This window comes from Hippocampus comes, unplaced genomic scaffold (assembly GCF_001891065.2).
Source record: "Hippocampus comes isolate QL1 unplaced genomic scaffold, H_comes_QL1_v1.1 scaffold135, whole genome shotgun sequence".
In the NCBI taxonomy this organism is placed as follows: Eukaryota; Metazoa; Chordata; class Actinopteri; order Syngnathiformes; family Syngnathidae; genus Hippocampus; species Hippocampus comes.
The window spans coordinates 1221427-1243751 of NW_017805583.1; the positions used below are offsets into that span (position 1 = coordinate 1221427).

General features: G+C 41.1%; 1 protein-coding gene across 4 annotated transcripts in view; it reads left to right on the top strand.

The window, feature by feature from the left end:
- grb10b (growth factor receptor-bound protein 10b) overlaps positions 1 to 22325 on the top strand; it is a 75236-nt gene that overhangs the window by 27522 nt on the left and 25389 nt on the right. For all 4 annotated transcript variants that reach the window (XM_019880036.1, XM_019880034.1, XM_019880035.1 and 1 more), the window contains 2 exons: positions 4605 to 4893; positions 8317 to 8461. In XM_019880036.1, the coding sequence (XP_019735595.1) occupies positions 4605 to 4893; positions 8317 to 8461 (434 nt within the window). The remainder of the gene's footprint in view (positions 1 to 4604; positions 4894 to 8316; positions 8462 to 22325) is intronic.

The following is a 22325-nucleotide window of genomic DNA, read 5'->3' on the forward strand; positions in this document are numbered from 1 at the left end:
GACAATAGGGGGTGTTGGAGGATTTCCCCCCCCCCCCCCAATTTCACCAATTATATGTTCTTAAAGAGAAGGGAAACGTCATAGGACTAAATGGACATAGCCCATGAAAACAATAATGACACTTGTCCTTTTAATGAGGAACTTACTCTATATTCGGTGCTGCCTCTCGACAGAGAAGTGATACAATTTTGGGCAAGAAGGCATGGGCCACGGTCATGGATGTTATTGGATGAAATGTTAGATCAACAGAAATTGCAAGAACGTAGATGAGAGATTTTAGCGTGCGGCTGCACTTAGTTGTGGCAATGTTCCTTTTTAATGACCAGGACATGCGTTCAGCTGAGGAACAAAAATCATAATTGTGAGTTGTTTTGCTTACTCTTTTAATGTACCCCATTCTTTATTTGCATTTCGTTACAAGAATGCTTTTAAAATCTAGACTCTGCAGCTGTGTGGATAACATAGCTGTAAAACTTGGCTTGGCAAAAAACACAATTATGGATGGAAGAAAATACGAACGTGAGCTGACAAAGAGCTTGATAAGGTAGATTCAGAGGCGCTGTACCTTATTGCCTTCTTCATTGATAGATTTGTCATTTCCCATTTTTTTCTCTAATGTTGCTTCCATGTCTCAGCCATTTGTCCAGAATCGTTATTCTTAAATATCTAGATGACATCTGAAACCTATTGGCTCACCTCAGTTTGTATGTACAGCAATCTGTTCAATGACGCAGGGCAGACCATTCAGTCTGGATGGCAGCTGACGTACATGTTAGAAACTTTCACAGAATATTAATACAAAGAGTAAGAAAAAAAATGGTTAACTCCGCTGCAGGTTTGGTTGTGCTGCCAGTAATGATGAGGCAGCGTCTTAATTCAGTCAAGATTCATATCTGAGGCAACTGAGGAACAGTTACATGGATTTTTAAATGGAAACGTGGCCTTTTCTGGAAGGCTTTAACCCAGCAGAACAAGGACCGCATCCTTGTGCGCTATAAAAAACAGTCACTAAACAGTATTTTCAACCCCATTTGATTTAACTCCTCTTGTCCAAGAGATCGCACAGAAAGTTGCCGCACAGAAAGCTGTCCCGGCAATAGTTTTACGCTCCATCATGTTGATCAATCCATTACACCAGACGCCTCTAGACTCTGACTTCGAACAGCGATTTTAATATCCTGAGTTTGAATACAGGTTCAAGTCAGAGTATCTAGTTTAATAAGAGGCCTCGCCACATGACTTGCTCCCAAAATATGTTTCAGCAACTGCATCGTGGTCGCAAATTCCTACTGTCAGCAGCTCTGCTTTGTGTGCTCCCTGCTGCCTGAGCTGCTCTGATATTTTAAGAGGATCTAATGATTGGCTGTAATAATGTAAGGTCAGGCGTGTCATGGCAGCTGTGTGTTTGCTTGGTATGAATAAAGGCGTTTACGTGCTCCCCTTTGCCTGCCAAAGACAAACGGTTGGTAGAACTTGTCTCTTGCTGCTCTTGTCTAGGTTTAGGCACGTGTGAGTGTGTGTGTGCGCACGCACGTGTGCTCGTCATGCGCTGCGGTGTCAACAGCCCGCATGACGCAAACCTCTGTTTGCCTTATTGCGACATGCAAAGGTGATTATGATCATGCGACTGATAATGACTCACAAATCCTTGATCCATGGGTAAAAGAGTGGGTTGTTCTGTACAGAAGCAGTTGTGCAATTGTCTTTGTAGGAGTCATGCTAGTTTGACCTAAAGTGTTCAATGATTTTTTTTTTGTTTGTTTGTTTTTTAAGTTACAAGTCGCAACAAGCCCAATGAACGTTCAGCACAGTGCGATGGTTGTCATTTGACGCAGTCTCAGCTGAATTTTTACATCGCCCGATCAGTCATGTAAAGAATGTGAACTCTTGCTTGCTACTTTCGCTCTGTCCTTAGCCCTATAAATGGCCTTGCATGCACCCTGCGTCCTGTGGTTTACATCTCTTTAGCTCCCCAGGCTATCTATAAGTAGCTGCTCCAGCTTACATGTTGCTATTAATACCAACGGATTAACCACCTGTGATTTACAGGCACCTGTGATTCAGCTACCTGACACGTTTTCAGGGGAAAAACGCCTCCAAGAAAACCGACCTATGACTGGTTCTTTGTTGTACACTTTGCTGTTTCGGGGCTGAGCTGTGCTACTCCATCCAGTCACGTTTTGATATGTTTTGTTTGAAGTATATTATTATAAACTCCCTTTTCTTGGTAGCTGTTAACAAGACTCAATGTGACAGTATTTAAAAATAAACAATATATTTACATTCAAATGAATGTATTATACATCCACATCATGGGGGGAGGGGGGGGTCAGTCTGGTTTATAGTTGAATTTAACATTTTGATAATCTCCTCATATCAGTAAAGTTTCCTGCCACAGTTTGAGAACTTCTGCCACTTACAAGTGGTTCTTGTCTCCCCCTAGTGGTATAATTGTAGTTGACATTAGATTTGTGGCCTCTGGTTGCAGGGATTTGATACTAAGTTCATGAGCCAGTTTTTTTAAATTTTTTCATTTTTTTTTTTTAACGAAGATTTATTAATCAGAGTCGCCACTGCGGATTGTAATTTAGAAAGAGCAAAGTTTTGTGCCCAGTTTACCCCTTGAGATAAAAACTTGCACAGTATGAAGCAATTAAATGAGAACTTCCCATCAATTGCTCTCACTTCAAACTCTGATACATAATGCTTCTGGAGTCAGTTGAAAAATTCACTTCATGAATTTAAATGTGCCTGGAGGTTTTCACAAGGGCTTTGAAGATGGATTCCTCCTTCCAAAAAAGAATTTGACTACTGGTTTTTAAGACCTGCAAAAGCAGAAGGTTCGATACACGCAGTGAATTTTGAGCAGATGCTGACAATATGATGCCATTGCAGTGAACCCCAGGGCTGACAGTTGAAAAGTGTTACGGGCAGGTTTGTGCCTGTACCTGTTATCCTGGGGATTTACCCACAGGGCACCTTCTTGTCCAGAGTCAAGAAAATCCTGCTAAATCAGTGCTGCAGTAACTGCATGAGTGCGTGTGTGCATGCATGTGTTGAGTGTTTTGTGCTTTTCTTTTATGGGATTATTGAGCTTTAAAATGGTGAGGTTCACGGTTCACATCCCGACCACAATGAAATGATTGAGAAACTGAAATAGAAGTGGGAAAAGCCCCAACAATTTTCCGGGACTTGACATCTTTTATCATCCCTCAACTATTCGAAAGGAAAGCATGTAGATTCTTTCAAATTTTGGGTTTACGTTCTGCTGCAAATTTATTAATTGGTGTTTGAGCTGAACAATGAATCGAATTCAAACCGCTATGTTGTAGAATGCCATTTTCAAACTGCGAAGGATGCAATTTGGAGGCGAAAAAAAAAATTCTAACCATGCTATAAGACCAAGCATCTAATGTCACCACCTTCACTTTTGTCTTTCTATCTCTATCACTATCTTGATCTCACACACACACACACACACACACACACACACATGCTTAAACCGAGACGACAAGAGCAGCAAGAGACAAGCACTCATAGCCGACTTTGAAATCTTTCAGTGGGTTAGCCATTGACCAGGTTGAGACCATGACCCATAATAGGGTAGCGATGGAGCATGGCCAATAAGTCATTGTTTAAATTAACATACCATCCACAGTCATGACTTCATGAAATGCCCAACACACTTATAATACAGGAACGAATTTAAGTAAATCACATAATTTATATAAGCTTGATTTACAATATAATGCCTCTTTTTTCTTGGCACTTCCCATTTCTGATTCGGGAGCGAACAGTCAATGAGAGTGATGAATTGTCAGGGATAGCCGATGCCATTTGCAGACGATTTTATGTACTTCAGGCGCACTTTTTATGGAAGGATCACATTTTGCCAATAAATAGCACCAACAACAAGCTCAAAACACACAGCACCAGCAAAAATGTCAAAGTTTTATTATATTGTTCCCCGCCCAAAAAATGGAACGATAATTGGACGGCACGGTGATTGACTGGCTAGCACGTTGGCCTCAATGTGTGGAGGTGTGATTCGGGCGAGTTTGCATGTTTTCCCAATGCCCACATGGATTTTCTGTGGGTACTCCGGTTTCCTCCCACATTCCAAAAACATGCATGGCAGCCTAATGGAACGCTCTAAATTGTACCTAGGTGTGATTGTGGTTGTTCGTCTATGGGTGCCCTGCGATTGGCTGGCAACCGGGTCAGGGTGTCCCCCGCCTACTGCCCGAAGACAGCTGGGATAGGCTCCAGCATGCCCTCGACCCTCGTGAGGATAATGCGTATCAAAATAACTATTAAACAAACATTGTTATAAAAATCTCTTGATCAAAAAATACAAGACAGCAAAAGAAAACAAAACTTGAAGTTGTGTCATAGAAACTATTTAAATTTCACACATAATGCATTCGTTTGTCATTTCAAATACATGAAGGGGACCTAAAAATAATCACTTTTTAAATCACAATTGCAAAATTGAGGGGGAAAAAAAATCCCAATGACATTCCTTTCCCAAATGGTTGCGAATCTGCATTCTCTGCAACAAATTACTTTCAACCTTGTCTTCCTTTTCCCGTCTTGTCTTCCAGAGGATGATGTTGATTTAGAGGCCCTGGTGAATGACATGAATTCTTCCCTGGAGAGCTTATACTCCACCTGCAGTGGCCAGCAGACAGATTCTACATTGCTACTTCAAAACGGACAGACCTCAGCTTCTTCCCAGCAATACCACAACCACCATCGCCCCAGCACACACCACACGCACGTGCGGCAGGGTCACCACGTGCTAAGCCATTCCTCATCAGAACCGCCCTCCTCCACCGACCTACCCCAAGCAAGCCTACGACGCTCACAACCCATGCACATCCTGGCAGTGCGGTGAGTTGAACAGACAGTGGCCAGCCTAAATACAGATGGGCAAACATATCGAGAGTGGACAAGTTATAACCCTGTTTGGACATAAGCACTTAGCCTGTAGCACACTGTTGTAAACACAGTAGCGCTTATAGTATCAACTAGTAGGAGGAGTGTCAAGATAGCTCGACACCATTCGAACAACAAAGAATTTCAAATTTACAAATCGTAATGAAATTGAAAACTACGCATGGGGTAGTACGTAAAATTTAAAATAGCTTTCAATTCAGTGAGCTTGTTGCTGTTCTCGGCAGATCTGTGGGTGGGGGGTGGGGGAATCCTCTCCAGGGTAGTGGTAGTGCTGGCAGTAACCTGTGGGTTTGGTTTTCCTACAGACATATTCAGCATTGTCTGAATTGTCGCTGACTTCTGTTCCTCATCAATGACAAAGGCAAAAAGGATCCTATACCACTCATTCAAACTTTCATCATCGGACGTGTGTGAGTTGATCGCACAGGCATGTGAAGAATCCGTTAGTACACATACATGAACTTTTCGCATCTCAAGACCACGATACTAATGCAGCGGAGTAGATGATTGAGACACTTTAATGGTAGAGCAACAAGCTGTTGATTATTAACATCCATCAATAAGTAAAAGCACAAACTAGGGATCGACATTTGACTACATTTGCATTTGTTTATTTGTTGAACTTTTGTTTTACATGTTTATATGTTTTGATGCACACAGCATAGAGGTTGAATGCAAGTTCCGTGCCTCGGATTTCTTTTTTTTTTTTTTTTTAAACCTTTCCAAGACTGTTCCTGGGTCAAACAGTCAGTCATCAAAAAAGCCACTCATCCAAAAGGGGAAAGAAACTAACTTTGATGTTTATTGAAGTGTGGTTTTGCACAATGCATTGAGATCTCATGTAATGTAATATCGTTTGAAGTCCCAAGTTTTATGTGACTACAGAGGCACATTAATTTCAGAGGAGTTTTGTAGAATTCCAAATTGTAAAACTATAGGGGCATTCAAATTAATTGAATAAACTTTTATTTTCACATTCCAGTGATTGTACTGAATGTGGCTAGAATCTGATGAATTAATAGACAGATTTGATGGCATATTTATGACCATCACAACCCCCCCTTCCCTATTTATAAATGTTTCCCTTTAATTCCTTCATCTGTAGCCTTTCAATGCCCTCTTCCTCCTTGTCAGGCCCTGTTTGTCTCAAACACCACCATCAGGTCCAATTCTCGTTCATTTTATCATCAAGTGTAAGCCTATTTCTCGGTTTCAATAGTCGTAGCGCACACTCTCCCTGAGGCTTTCATTATAGGCTTTATCATATACATTCACTGCAGAGCGGTCTGTAATAATTATCCCTGTCCGGAGTATTTGACAGAAGTAGAGAAGAAATGATCAGGTAATAGAGTATTCTGTCTTTCAGGACTCTCGCCTCTTCTCACAAGCACACACACACACAGACACACACTCACACAAGCACCGACTCAGGCCCTGAAGTTCATATTATTCAGAGCTGACCTCTGGATAACCCTGTTCGCTAGCTCAGATGGGACGACATCAAAAGGCCCGCTCCCTTTTGAACTCGCTGGGTTCTCCAGCGAAATGATAGAGGCAGGGAGAACGAGTCGAAAAGAGAGAGTCTCCCACAATGGCTTTCTGAACGCACTATTCGCCGCCAAAAAAGATTAAATCCTGAAAAGTTTATGATCAGCTGTCAAACCATCATCCCTCTTCTGTGCCACAAGCTTATAGTGCGTGCGCCCAATTTAAAAAAAAATGCTTTAAAGAGATGTCTTATTTAATATTGATGTGTGATAAATATTGCAGAAAATTAGCCAGCAGGCTGCAGGGGTCTGTGATTTCTCCTGGCTTGGAGACTGTTCATTATGGCAAGATCAGACAGAAACAGACATGAGCTTGGGTGCTCCACAGAAAAGACCTTCTAATCTCCCCCCCCCCCCCCCCCCCCATCTTTCTTCAGACCTGGCGGGTTATTCCAAAGTTATACCCATTTTGCACTATTCAGAAAGCTGTATCGTGTCATTACCATAAATGTCAGTTCATATTTTAATTTAGTACAAAACATTTTTTAAGCGAGTCATTCTCACCGTCACGCCATTTGGTAATATTAGCGTTACCCGGCAGAGGCAAAGATAATGCGCTGAGTTTCACTGCAAATGGATTAAATCAAAACATAAACACCATAGTGTGGCTGGATTCATTTGACACAAATTAAGCACCCAGGATATGCAATTGGAAATTGAACATATATTTCATCGTCAGATACTAGTAAGACCACACTGTCTGCACTTCCTTCAGCCTTCACTGCAGAATGTAGCCCGGAAGAAGAATATTATTATGACAGATAACAAAACAAGAGACGTTATGAGATTCATTGCAGGGTGCCTATTTTGGACATTTGAGGAAAACGAGAGAGCATGCTGCCCGGGGCTGAAACAACGTATTTTAAAGTACCAGTACATCGATGTAGTCACGCGTCTCAAATATGACCTGTTAAAGCTGTGCTGGCTCATCAAGAAATTGTAGAATTCAGACAAGCACGTGATCAAGGGTGTGTTAAGTGGAAGTCCTTTACCTCTGAGCTGCCTTTCAGCGGTTCGGTGCCTTGCTCAAGGGCAGTCTAGCATCTCTCTAACAACCAGTTGCAATATGTATTTTGTCTGCAGCGGCACTTGAGTTATTGTCCGCCAGTTTCAAATTCCTTTGGGACATGCTTTATGTCTTACCATGGTAGTTTAATTTGAAAGATAGCAAAGAAACAAATGTAATCATTCATATTTTGACTGAAGAATGCACCAATCTGTTCCATTAGTGTGTTTGTAGTTAATACTTATCAAATGTTTTAAGAGTCATAAATCACTGGAAAATTAGATGAAGGCCAAGTCAAAACAAATGGAAAGTATGCTTTTCATTATTGTACTGCATATCGCCAAAGTGGTCCCCCAACCACCAGGCCACGCACCAAGCCTACTCTGCTCACAATGCGGCAAGCGGCTCTCCATTGAATCACTGAATCCTTCAATCTGATACGTCAACAAATGTAAGTGCCTCGAGAGCGTTATACTTGGTGGCCAATGACATTGCTAAGGCTCAAAAGTCATTCAATACTGTTGACTAAATAAGAAATAAAAACAGTGGATTTGTGTTTATTGTCGGAGCATTGCCCAAGTGAATGTTTGGCGGTGCGTGGCGGAGAAAAGGTTGGAAACCACTTTATATTGTTGACTCTTCGGTATGTTATCTGGCAAGATGTCTTCTCACTAATTCCCCCAATGAATATAGACCGAGACATGGAGAGAATTCCAATTAAAGTCGAAGTCAAACAATGGAGGTAGCTCGACATTGCGCCTGCAAATGTACTCACTGCGTTGGTGTCCTCTTCTCATTGTCCAGGAGGCTGCGTGAGGAGCAGCAACAGCTAAGGACCTCCTCTCTCCCTGCCATCCCCAACCCCTTCCCTGAGCTCTGCAGTCCGGCCAACTCACCTGTGCTCAGTCCTGGGTCGCTACCACCCAGAGAACCCTCCAGTGGCACATATGTAAGTGCAAACTACCCTCACCAAAATGGGAACATTTGTGCCACACTGTTGAAAGCCAAACGGTTTTCAGGGACTAGTTATTTTTCTCCAAAGCACTTTTATGCAGTTGTGGCATTTCACTCGTCAGTAAAATTGTATGTGGTTTTGCTGGATGCAAGATGCTGTCCACATATAGATAGTTTAGAGGCTTTGTCGCTTGGTGAACAGGGCAAGACATCTGCAATAAATTGGAGAATATTTTGATGGATTGTATTTGTTGTTTTGCACATTTGGAATATCGTAAATCAGTTGCACTTAGCGGTGCGTTGTGTGTTGCACATGGATGTTTTGGAATTCTCCTGTTGAACATCTGCCCCATTTTTTTTGCTAATTTTAGGCCTGGTGATTGCTAGCACATGATTTCTCATGGTACGTGTGTGTGGACTCAATGGTGTGAGTGTTGTGTGGAACAGTGCCCGTGGCAGGATGGTATATGCCTGTGCCCATTTCCATTTGTGTGTCTAAGATTAGGACAGTGGCCTGCTTGTTCATGGAGTTTGAAAGCCCTTCATCATCAACATCATCATCATCGTAGTTAATGATCTGCACATGGAGCCAGCCAGCGCTAGTTCCAGTAACATACCAGTTTACAGTAATGTGTGGCCAAACTATTTATCAGATGTATCATCCAGGGTCTGTTCTTGTCACTGATCTCTTTTGCACTTCCAGTCAAGGTATTTCTGTCAGTACAAAATGCATGTCTGAGGTTAATTATAACCTGCATACTTTATTAATGAGTTTTGCGGCGAAGTGGTGGGTTCAGATTGCAATCTGAGGAATGAATACACCTGCTTGATGTTAGTCTCAGCCTCCAAACATTACGTTTCATTCAAGTTCAAGGTCATCATGAGCGGGGAAGTTGTTTATTTCCATGTGCAGGGGTTGTAGTCTTAAATTAGAAGCCATGGCAAAGATTCAAGTCTGCACAGTAAGTTTTTAGTTTTAAGGTCAATAGGTTCAAAATGAATGTCTCTCAAAGTGACATAAGTATGACTCAGAATAAGTAGGCCAGGCAAAACAGGAATTTTGTTGACGTTTTAATTCCCAGACGGCCTATTAAGAGTGCCGTGTGGACCAGGAAATGAAGCGGGGGACTGGAAGAGGTGCAGGGGGGTTGTAAATGATGAACAGAGGTAAAGGTCTGTGATTTTTTCCCCCCCTCAATAAACCAACTAGACATTTGAATATCAGTTGATCCAGCTGAACCAGAGCCCTTTTCACTTTTTCCCGCAATGCTTCTCTGACAGCAACCAAAGCGTTTGCATACATTATAATTAGGGATGTCCCGATCACCGTTATTTGGCACCTGAATCCGAGTCTTTGGTTTTTAAGGATCTGCCAAAACCGAGTCCCGAGAAGATATCTCCGCAATACAAAAAACGCCCAAAAAGAGCATGAATGAAATGGTCTGAAATTAATATACAAGTGTACATACATACATGCATATATGATAAATAAATTTGTGTATATGGCATATAATATACCGTATTATCCGCACTATAAGGTGCTTCGGAGCATAAGGCACGCCTTCAATGAATGGCCAATTTTGAAACTGTTTTCACATACAGGGCACATCACAGTGTGTGTGTGTGTGTGTGTGTGTGTGTGTGTGTGTGTGTGTGTGTGTGTGTGTAAGAGCGCACATGTGATTCTTACTGCTTGCCTCAAAAGACAAAACATAACATTGTCTCATGTCAAAGCTAATAAAGTCCTTTTCAAATAGCAGTGCGTGATGCGATGCCAGGGGGGGTGCGTGTGACTCTGCGGAACATGCTTTTTTTGCTGAAGAGAAGAGAATCAAGTGTAATTGCGCATCCACTACAGTAGTTGGCAATGGCGCCCTCATTGTCAGAGAGTGCGCGGGGAGTATTCGTTCTACGGCAGGGGTCTCAAACTCAGTTCCTGGAGGGCCGCTGTCCTGCATGTTTTCCAAGTCTCCCTGTTGCAACACACCTGATACAATTCCGCAGAGCTTGCTGATGATCTGATCATTTGAATCAGTTGTGTTGCAACAGGGAGACTTGGAAAACATGCAGGACAGCGGCCCTCCAGGAACTGAGTTTGAGACCCCTGTTCTACGGTGTTGTTGTGTTTTTTTTGTTTGTTTTTGTTTTTGTTTTGTTTCGTTTTTGCACCGAGTAGGTGATATGAAGTGCAGGAAACAAACCCTCAAGAGACAAGATGAAAAGAAAGGCGTAGAGACGTGAAGATAATGAGACCAAAAAAAGTCACCCGAAAGCTAAGACAAGCAAATATGACGAAATGTATGTAGCGCTTGGCTTCACTGTGAGTACAGTGGGAGACGAGGAAAGACCGGTGTGTTTACTGTGCCGAAAAATGCTGGCAGCGGACAGCATAAAGCCAAATAAATCAAGGCGCCACTTAAACACATCACACCTCAATCATGCTGATAAGCCGCTGGAAAAGTTGTGCACTGCAAAACGTGCTCATCGTAGCCATTAATCCTGACTTCCTCATTTTGATTAAAAAAAATAATTTAAAAAAAAAGAGAGAGAGAGAGAGAGAGAGAGAGAGAGAGAGAGAGAGAGAGAGAGAATCAGCACAAATTGTTTTATTCATTTTTATTTTGTGGACTAAAGTGTTGTATATATTCTGTTCCTGAGTTAATGTTGTTTTTAGAATGATGCGGTGGTTCAAATGGTGCAACAAGATGGTCAAAAATGTTTAAACAAGGATTTAAAAAAAAATTATTTCAGGCAAATTGGTGCATTTCATATGGTTTCTGTTACAGACTAAAAAACAATGTTAATAAAGTTATTATTTGCTGTAAATTGAACCATATTTCTTTTTTTTTCTTTTCTAATGTTAATAAGTATACAATATAATGCGGAAGTCTACTTATAACAATTCCATAGACAAATGATCATTATTGTGGCGCTTGATTATTTGGTCACCTTGTGATGTATAAATGAAGGATACTAATGTTTTTGTCCCAATCAGCTGAAAACCACCTGATCGGCCCCGATCTCTGATCATGTTGATCACATCCTAGTTAAAATCGTGGTCTCCCTTCAGTGTGTCCCTGTTTTAGTGCTCATGTGATGTATTCTCAAAAATATACTGTATGTTAAGAAGAGGCATATTTTTTCCCAGTTTTGTTTTGCTGGACCAAACATTTGCAATGGAGATCTCAGGAAGAGCTGTGGAGAACTGAAGTCCTTGTGCATATTTTCAATGTACACAGTGCAAACGCTCATGTAAACTGGTGCGAGAGTTCTTTGGCACCCATCCGTGCCTATGACTCCATTTGTTTTCTGGTTGTGTGTTTGCAGCTCTGTCTGCTTGTTTGCCTTTTGTGAGTTCTGTAAACTATTTAGAGAATTGGCAGTGGCTGTCCGTCGTTGATGGCAATGGAAAGTATGTCTCATTGCGGTTCTTTTTCAGTGGAAATTCAATTCAGCACCTTGTCCACTCTGACTAAACCTCCCACAGACATGCCTCTGGATGTGTGCGTACGCCGTAACACTAATTCCTTGTAGGCACTTGAGTGATTCCAAGACAGGAATGATATGTTGAGTGTTCGAAATGAGGGGAAGGAGGTTGGTCGCTCTCACTCTGCACAACCCTTGACCTTCAGTTTTAAACACAGGTGTCTTTTGTGTGTGTGTGTGTGTGTGTGTGTGTGTGTGTGTGTGTGTGTGTGTGTGTGTGTTTGTTTGTGTGTGTGTGTGTGTGTGTGTGTGTGTGTGTCTCCCTTGACTTCTCTTTTTCTGTCTTCTTGTGTGAGTACTTCTCTGCCTCCTCACATACATGTCGTCCAGTCAGCTGGCGTGCTGAGAGGTTTTTCTATTTGTTTTACTGAATTCCTGAAACCTCCAGGCGCTCTCTGACAGACACATAATGCCCCATTCCCCTCCCTCTTGCTCTACCAACTCCCTCGCCTCAGTGCAGGAACCACGAGGAAGTAGCACACAACTTTCAGGAATGACTGGGCAAGCTCACAGCTGCGGCTGCAGTGGTCCCACTTACTTCCATTTCCTCAGCTCTCATTACTCTGATCTTGGCATGTTTTATTTGTGAAAAATGTTTTGTTCATTCCCTCTCTTGTGAAAGGATTGAACTAAATTTCACTCAATGTTATCAAGGAACACTTGTAGTACTCTCTGGTTTATTTGGAATTCTATACATATAGGTGCACAATGTTCAAGTAAAGAACATTAAAATGTATATGTACCATTTGCCGGCGAAACCTCTACATTAATAGACAGTGTACACTTGATGAATCTCTCAATTGTGAGTAGTTAAGTTTTAGTAGTTGAAGAAATATTAAGTTTCGAACTCAACGAAGAATCATTTTACTAATTGCAATTTCAATCTCAATCAAAATAATCAGGATTATTTTTTTTCCCCCTCATAACATCCAGCCGAAGTTTGTGTTTGAAATGGATCGTTTGTGACACCAGTTCTGGAACTTTTCTCACACAGCTCGCTTAAGTCTTTTAAGCATGTGGGACATGCTTAAGAAAAAATGAAAATCCATTTTGCTGTTGCACAAATACTCATATTCCATACAATGTAGGTGCTTCTCTGCTCGGTGGTGTAAGCAAGAGTGTAAATTTACTGGGACGCCGTGTCCTTGAAGTCGACCAAGTCCTTCCTGTGTGGGAATATTCATTTGATCGCAGCGTTGCCAGATTTTCTTGGATTTACTGTACTTGGACTGGATGTCCTCAATATCACTGCTTTCTATTGCACTATCCCCACGTCCTGCCTCTCTGGTCTGTTTCTCATTATGTCCCTTTTCTTTGGGTATAGAAAGATTTGTGTGAGAGATACTATTTTATTTTTCTGAGCCTGGCTCGCTTCTTCTATCTCTTCCTCATCTAATGTACAGTCATGTCTATCTGAATGTTTGGGCTACTCAAGGGTGCTTTTAAGTAGTGACCACTCAAGGTTTAGCTGCATAAAGCATGCTTATTCACTCAAGATGAAATGCAAGTCCCAAATTGGCACATTGAGCTCCATACTGTAGGAATTTGGGTGGTGGTTTATGATTGTAACCAAATATTCAATTGAAGGCGAGGCGGCTTTATTTAAATAGTAGTCATTTCTGTAATGGACTCAACATACGGTGCAAATAAGATGTGTAAATAGTATGTTTCAAGTGCTTTCGAAGAGCACAACATGAGTTGAATTACTTTGAATACAAATTAATTACTGTAACATTCAGATTGAACCCATTCAAACTCAGCAAGCACGCATTCGGCAGATCAACCAACAGCAACAGTGGAGATGTGTTTCAAGGAGTGCTTGTATGAGGAGCTCTGCCGCTATTTCCATACATTACAACAAACAAGCGCAGAAGCTGCTTATTTGTAGACTTGTTTGTTTTTCGCTTGCTGCCATGGGGTCACCATTTGGATTGGAACTGTGTGTGTGCGCGTGTGCGAGCGTGTGTGTGTGTGTGTGTGTGTGTGTGTGTGTGTGTGTGTGTGTGTGTGTGTGTGTGTGTGTTTATTGACGGCAATACATGTAAATGGAACTCACACATGTAAGTGGAACTCATACCGAATGGAATAAATGGAACAGCGTGCACATCAGCCGTCTGGCAGCAAGTGCAAAGTGGTCATCATACGCACAATGGGACACTAGAAAAGACAGAAAAAGAGTGTGTCTGTTCACCACAATGTCCGTTACAGTTGGAGGAAGAATTCAGACATGAGCACTTGCACGAATGTCAACAGAAGAAAAATGTGTGGAAAAATTAAGGACTTTTGTGTGGGGCTAGGCAACAACTTGTAAACACAAACACTAAATCTTCACAGGCAGACATGTGTGTTCTGCAGCCTGCAGAGCACACAGAGCAACTGTGAGAGCCCTACAAAGATATGCTAGCACACTACTCCACACTTAGTCTCCACTTTTTATCAGTTTTCTTATTTGTCACCGAACTTGAAGATAAATACATACACTATCGTGAGAGAAGATCTCCAGACTGAAGTCCAGGAATTAGACTTCACATTATTTTTTTGCAGCCTTTGCTTGTAAGCGAGCTAGCTATGTGCTGTCGCTTGTGATCACATTTTAAGTGTTTTACTGTCTCTACATTTGTTGTCATGTTAGTGCGAAACCTGTTTTCCCATTTTTTGTGGCAATTAATGGTAAAGTAAAATAGATGGGTGTCTGTGACAAATTTTAACTCCTCAAGTTAGCGTGTAGTGGTAAACATTTTTGACACTTGTAGGGCCAGTTTCATGGAGGAAAAAAAACTCTTAAAAATGACTGGACAGTCTATAAAAAGTATAATGGTAGTGATGGCTTGACACTCAAATTCACTCTTTCAGTCCATTATGAGTTTTAATTTTCCGTAAGTTTTCATACGTTTGCATGTTTTGTTTTTTTTTGCAAGTTTGTGCATGTAAGCATCCATATTCGTACAATAATATAGATTGATTGACTGTCTATTCCATGCAACTGCAGAGTCAGAGCCTAAGGAACACACACACACACACACACACACACACACACACACACACACACACGCTATCTGATGCTCTTTGTTGCAAAGGTAAATAGAGCATTCAGACAGCACTGTACAGTATAAGCCTCTGTCAGCATGCCTGGCTCTGCCTTCGCTCTCGCTCTCTCTCTCTCTCTCTCTCTCTCTCTCTCTGTCTCTCTGTCTCTCTCTGTCTCTCTGTCTATTTCTACTTCTCTCTAGCTCTCACACTCACTCACTCACTCACTCACTCACTCACTCACTCACTCACTCACTCAAATACATTAAATGACTGAGTGAGAGAGAGAGAGAGAGAGAGTTTGTTCCTTTCATTACAAATTGTTTGGCTGTCGTTGAACAAATGCTACCTGGATGAGAGCCAGGCAGGTTGTGGTTGAGTCTGGAACATCTCATGTGTCAAGGCCATATTTATCTGTTGCTGCTAAATGGAAACATGTCTCAACCTGCCAGCTCGACCTAATAGTACCATGCTGCCACAGAAACTTACACGCAAGCACGTACCTGCGGGCCTTTTGGTGATTTATTAGATTGGCTGTTATGATCCGTCTGACTAATGACGCCATTTCAGTAAATAAGACGTCAACACTGGCACTTAATAAAGCCACTTGGTAAAATGTCAACATTCAAAGCCAGAGTATAGAGATCATTGTTGATATGGAAATGAGTGTGGGTATTAGGTCAGTGCACAGACTGTGTACTCTTTGCTCGACAGTCTCATAAAAAAAGGATCAAGATAATCTTAAAGGAACTTTTGTGGGCAATTCTTTCAGAATTATCCCAATTATGCAAATACTTTGACACAAAACACCATATCGGGTTAAGATGATCCTGTTACATGCTAAATTAATTTAGACGCCTCTCAAAAAAAAAAAAAATAGGTCAGCATTACTTCAACGGCTGAGCTATCTGCACCACCTACTAACTGCATATAAAGAAGGCTGCAATTGCCTTGAGCTAATAAAAAAAGAAAAAAAAACATGCCCATCTGAGTGCACACAGTTCAAGTTGAATATAAAGTCCAGCTAGAGTGTGTGCAATAAAAACCAAGACCAACAAATGGACAATCATTCACCAGATGATTCGATTTCACTGATTATAGTACAAATGTCTGTTGGGAGTATAAAAAAAATATGCAGTTGAACAAGCGACCGTCAAACTTGCGATGATAAAAGTCAGATTCGATTAGCAGTGATGAAATGTAGCCATATGTTCTCTCTAGTGCTTATCTTTATTGGAGTCCCATGTGAGAGAAGGGCTAAGATGACTTTGAACAAGACAGTCTGGACTGGTCACCAGTCAGTCGCAGAGCACACACTGTGAACTGTCGACAAACACTCACTTTCACACCGATGAGCAATTTCAAGTCTTCACACTGAACACTCCGGAAGGCATCAAAACTCCAACCAAAGCCTCTTGACAGGTATCCTAGCAGCTATCACAATACGGTATTCCCATTTTTGAAAACCTTATGCTTCGCTGGTGTAGAATTACAACTACAGCACGTTTTTAAATCTGTGGTTTTCTTTCAATGCCATGATTCAATAGGGCATTTAATTAGAGGATGTTGCGGCCACCCAGGTTGCTGGGGCGATACACCTGTAATAGTTCATCCCCGTTTCCCAAAAGGCAAAAGCATTGGATGAGAAACCACCCTTGTAACCATGAAAAAATTCAGTGAGATTATACCATGTACATTTACAATACCTGCTTTGGTCAGAGAAGAAAGCTCAAGGTCACATACTGTATGTACCATAGTTTGATAAATAATGCCCACCCAAATTAATCATTTTATTTTATACAAGCTCCTGCCTGTGCATGCGTGAATACAGTTTATGTAGGAAGAGAGCAATGTGTTGCACCTTGAAAGTATTACATATGACCAGAGTGTTGGACTCATTTAGGGCATGGAGACTGCATCTTTCTTGTCCTTCATTTCTGGAGGACTGCTCATATGATACTGTTGTAAAAGTACGGGATTTAAAAAAAAAAAAAACAAACTTTTTTAAAAGCAATATTTTAATATAGTAATGCTTTATTTTTCCAGCATTATCTTTTTTTTCTCTTAGATGAACACACACACACACACACACACACACACACACACACACACACACACACACACACCACTTCACAATAAGTGTTGTTTTGGTGATAAAAAGTGTTGTGTGTGTGCCCTAAATACCTTTTGGAATTATGGCCAAAAAGTTCAACCTTGGTTTCATCGGTCCAAAACACATTTCTTTTGGTGGTTTATTTGTACTTGTTTTGTCAAATATATATTTTTATCTTGGCGTCGATATTTTTTTGATCAAATTAGCCTGACATTTGAACAGATTCAAGCAATTTGCATTCCAACTTTCATTCTTCAGCGTCTCCAAGGGTGTGTCACACAAATCTGCTGGGTGTGGACATATCACGAAAAACAACGGGGACAAAAATAACCCAATTTAGTTTATTTTTCAGCGTGCAGTTGGGTTATTATAACACCACGAAAAAAGTAGTTAATTTGACTGGGTTCGGATGGCCCGGTGGTCCAGTGGTTAGCTCGCCGACCTCACAGCGCAGAGGTCGTGGATTCGATCCCAGTTCTGGCCTTCCTGTGTGTTCTCCCCGTGCCTGTGTGGGTTTTCTCCGGGTACTCCGGTTTCTTCCCACATTCCAAAAACATGCACAGCAGGTTAATGGAACACTCTAAATTGTCCCTAGGTGTGAGCGTGAGAGCGGATGGTTGTTTGTCTCTGTGTGCCCTGCGATTGGCTGGCAACCAGTTCAGGGTGTCCCCCGCCAACTGCCCGAAGACACCTTGAATTGGCTCCAGCACCCCCGCGATCCTTGTGAGGATGAAGCGGATCGGAAAATGGATGGATGGATGGATGGAGGATGGGTTGGGTGATTGATTCCAACGGGTGAGTTAAATATTTTACCCAATTGTTGGTCAAATTACAATTATGTGTTGTTTCAACGTTGTGTTTTTGTTCCCGAAAGCTGAGTCAAATCAACTACATCTCTACCACACATTCAATAATCACCCCATATGCTTTGACACATGAACATAATTCTAATACATTATAGTACAATCTCTAAGAATATGTTTTAGATTACCAATACCTTTAATACTGTGCTGACAATAAATTGAAAAAATAAATTGGGCAAACAGTGTGCAGTGTTTGCAGGCTGATAGCTCGATTTACAAGCACATATTCGACTATCAAGAAATGTTATGACTTTGGACTTTACTCCGAGCATTTTATAGAGAACTGTGTGTATCAATTCCCGCACGTGTTGGCAATGCTTTGGGTATTGGATGTATGGGTGGTGCCTTTGTGTGTTGGCCCCATGAAGATACTCCACCGTTTTTGTCCAAGGTCGATGAACAAAAATGAATGTAAGAAAGCAAGTAAAACTGTATGAGTAAAGACTAAAAGTCATGGACAGTTTGTTATTATAATAAACATGCTGTAAAAATCCACGTGGACCACCTATCTGTCCATCCTAACTGGTCGAGGCAGCCGGGTAACTAACGTAAGTGCGTGTGCATGAATAAAGTTGAAAAATGAATTAGGTTCCCTAAAATGCGCTGGTTGACTTACATGCGTAGTGTTTTTGCCAAACAGTCTTCTTCAACGGTGTGTCTTCTTTGTTTTATGGCCAACTATCACATTTAAGTGGAAGCAATGCTGGCAACTCTCTGTGTGAGTCCCCCAACTTGATGTGTAGGAAAACAAATGTTATCAGGAAGTTATAGATTGGCATACTTGTGATGTTGCCATTCTGTATCCAATGTAAATAAAACCTAAAACCCACAGCAAGGGTCCACAGTTGGCGCCAAAATCTATTTGTGGCAGACCTAATTTACTGGAAACTGCTGCATTTCTGTGATAACGACAGTTTGAGGTTTGACTCACCCCCATTCACAGAGTGCGAGCTGGCATTCTTTGCACATACATGTAAATTGTGCTAACTTTATAGTAGGAAACTGTGCCCCGAGGTTGAATTTACGTGGAGCTGTCCTGAAACTGGCTAATTACTTGGCTAACTAGCAAGCTGATGGGCTGGCACGTTAACCAGTAAGCTCATAAACCATACCAACCAACTTGTGCGCTCCAAACTAACACAAACACTGGAATTGTGAACGAGTTATTAACTGATTTGGGGAATGGCTGAGGTATAAAAAGGAAAAACTCAATCGGTGTGTGTTTGAATGATAATGGCTAAATCAGGTGTGGACAATTAATTTTGCAAAAGGGGCCTTAAGACAAACTGGACCTCTTGCTGAGGGCCATGCTAGCCTGAACTTTTTTGAGAATCTTTTTAATCAATTTTGAAAAAGAATAGTCCTGGTTTAAAATATATGTAGTTATCATTATGAAATACAAATTTTAAACAGCAAAGTGTCAAGTCCAAATTTGCACTTTCTAACATTAATATTGTGCACCAAACGCCAACTCACAACAGACAAGTCAGGATTTCCAAATACATGCCGAAAAGAATCATGAATTATAATATTAGTGACAGTGATGGATAATGATACAATGGTGACTTATAATACACCCAACACATACAGTATATGAATTTGGACCACTATCGTCTTTTTTGCTTGTTCTTTTTTTTTGGGGGGGGGGGGGTTGCTATAATGTTCAGAAAAGTCACTTCATTTAGTGAGAACGTTGGTAAATTTGAAAAACTGCAGACACAATTGGTTGCTCTTTCTCGCTACTTCACTTGTACTAGCATCCATATGTGTGCATAGAAAAGTATCCATTTCAAAATAAAAGCACCACATATTTTATGGTTTACTTTGACTTCATGGTCATTTTGAGAGCCTGTCAAAGGCTGTGGGCGTGTGACTACTAAATACGCTCTGTCCGTCTTTTACCCAATTCAGCCCAGATAGACTTTGTGTTGAGTCTTAATTTGATGCAGTAATTGCATGACAAGGAACCTTTCGTCACTTCGTGATGACTTCGCAAAGTTTCCTTCATGAGTGCCCCCACTCCTGCTGACCACAGGCACAGAATGGGCACAGCAAATTGTCTAAGGCCCATTCAGGTTTTCACCTCTCCTTGTCATCATGGAGACATCCACTTCTGTGGGCGGCCCAGACCACACACACACACACACACACACACACACACACACACACACACACACACACACACACACACACACACACACACACACACACTGTTCAATGGTCTGTATATGAGGCACTTGTTAATGGGCATATGGAGCTGCAGTGGCTTGTGTGTGCCAAATCATCTTATCAAAGGCTGTGACTCTTTTTGTTGTCTTTAAAAGACAAAGACTATTGCTACATTTTGGCATCGGTTGGGGCATAGGGGGTGTTTTGGCTCCTGCCAAGACTGATGACCTGAATAGAGTTGGGACTTTCAGTAGGGACATGTGAACAAATAAATCTTGGTGACAATTCATTAATTAGCTCCACAGAAAACCAACAATCATAACGTTTAATTTCTCAGAGTTTGTTGGTGGGGGTGGAGGGAGTGGGTGACACAAAGGTATGTTCATGATAGGATAGCAGAAAAAAAAAAACACACATCAGATTGAATCAGCCATAAAATGTTCATGCAGATATTGAATCAGCCATAAAATGTTCACGCAGATCTGGATCGTGGATCAAGGATTATTTTTATTTATCACTGCAAAGGATCGTAGAAAGGGTTCTGTCAGTCGTCATCTGTACCTGTGGGTAAAAAAACAAAAAACAAAAAAAAAACAAAAAAAAAAAAAAAAGGACGTTTCGCTTCTCTCACAGCGGGAATTCCCGGAGTCTTCACGGAGACTTCAGAGTTGTCTACCGCTGACGAAGCTTCTGTGAGAGAAGCGAAACGTCCTTTTTTGTTTTTTTTTTTTTTTTTTTGTTTTTTGTTTTTTGTTTTTTTACCCACAGGTACAGATGACGACTGACAGAACCCTTTCTACGATGGAACTTTCCTGTACGACTGAGAGCCTCCACAAGCACACTGCAAAGGATCCAATCCATCAAAGATGGCAGCCATATCTTTTTTCCATTTGCTTGACAGTTAATAACCACATTGTAATTCACATCCAAAGGAAGGAAGATCATCATTCTCTCTTCAGACCTAGATTTGGCCTTGTATTTATTTCTTTTTTTGACACATGATTAATAGCCGGACAAATTAAAAAGGCTTGAAACATTTCCTACCCATTTGCTGTTTCTCTACGTACAATTTTACACCTCTCTCATTTTCTTATTATTTTGGTGATCAGCGTCTTAGGTTTTAAAGGGAACATGTTATGGAAGATTCATTTGTCGTGTTTGTTTCCAATTTTAGAAATTTTAGAACCAAATAAATATTTTATCTGCCAATTTATGAAAATGTGTTGGAGCTGTTCTGCACTTCCACGCCACTGTGTGTACATGATAACCACCCCTAGAATGAGTTTCTCAGCCAATGACTTGACAGCTGGGATGGCAAAGAGTGAAGGAACCGTTTTGACACAGTGGTTGAAGTAGTATCAAGTCAAAAGCAAAAGTGAAGCAGAGCCGATCAGCTTCATTGATCATTTATCAACTTTTGCTAACAGTGTCACTCATCAGCATTAGCGGCTCATAGTCGTGTTCAGCTAAGTAGATGGTATGGAAGTAGCGTGATATGTTTGTTGAGCAGGACATCGTTACACGAATCAACCAGTGTGTTTTGGTGACTTGGTATTTAAATACTCTATCTTGATGTTGTTAGCGGTGTCGGGGGTGTTTTTATTTGGCAGTTTGTCCATGCGCCACAAAAATGCTAGTTTTCCACATTGTGAGCTCTGCTTCCACAATTAGAAGCAAATAACCGAGAGCCGTTAGCGGGATTGAGCCAGTGAGATCCAGCCACATACATGTTATAAAGGCACCCAAGAACTGTTCCAAATTGTGAGTAAAATTTGGAATGATGTGTTTAAAAAAAAATCGCCCAATACATTTTTGAATAGTTTTATTTTATTTAAGGACCTCAGTTTTCCCAGGATGCAGACTGTTAGCAGACAAATGTTGCCCCATAAGGATGCATGTCGTGCCCAGGATGCATGTTTTTTTTTCTTTCACTGTTGAGCACAAAATGATCGAAACTTTACACAGACTCGATGCTTAACGCAGTAACAGAAAAAAAAAATCCCCGTCTTCTTCCTGGCAGGAAGTGATGACTTGTTTCATGTGAAATTGTCAAACAAGCAGGGTTATAATACTTCAGGATTTTTCATCGAAGTTATTTTTTGACTTAGCTTTGACTTTTGTTTTTTTTTAAATTCAGTTAGTTTTAATTAGTTTTTAGAGCAAATTAGTTTTTTTTTTTATTTTTTTTATTGGTTGTTACT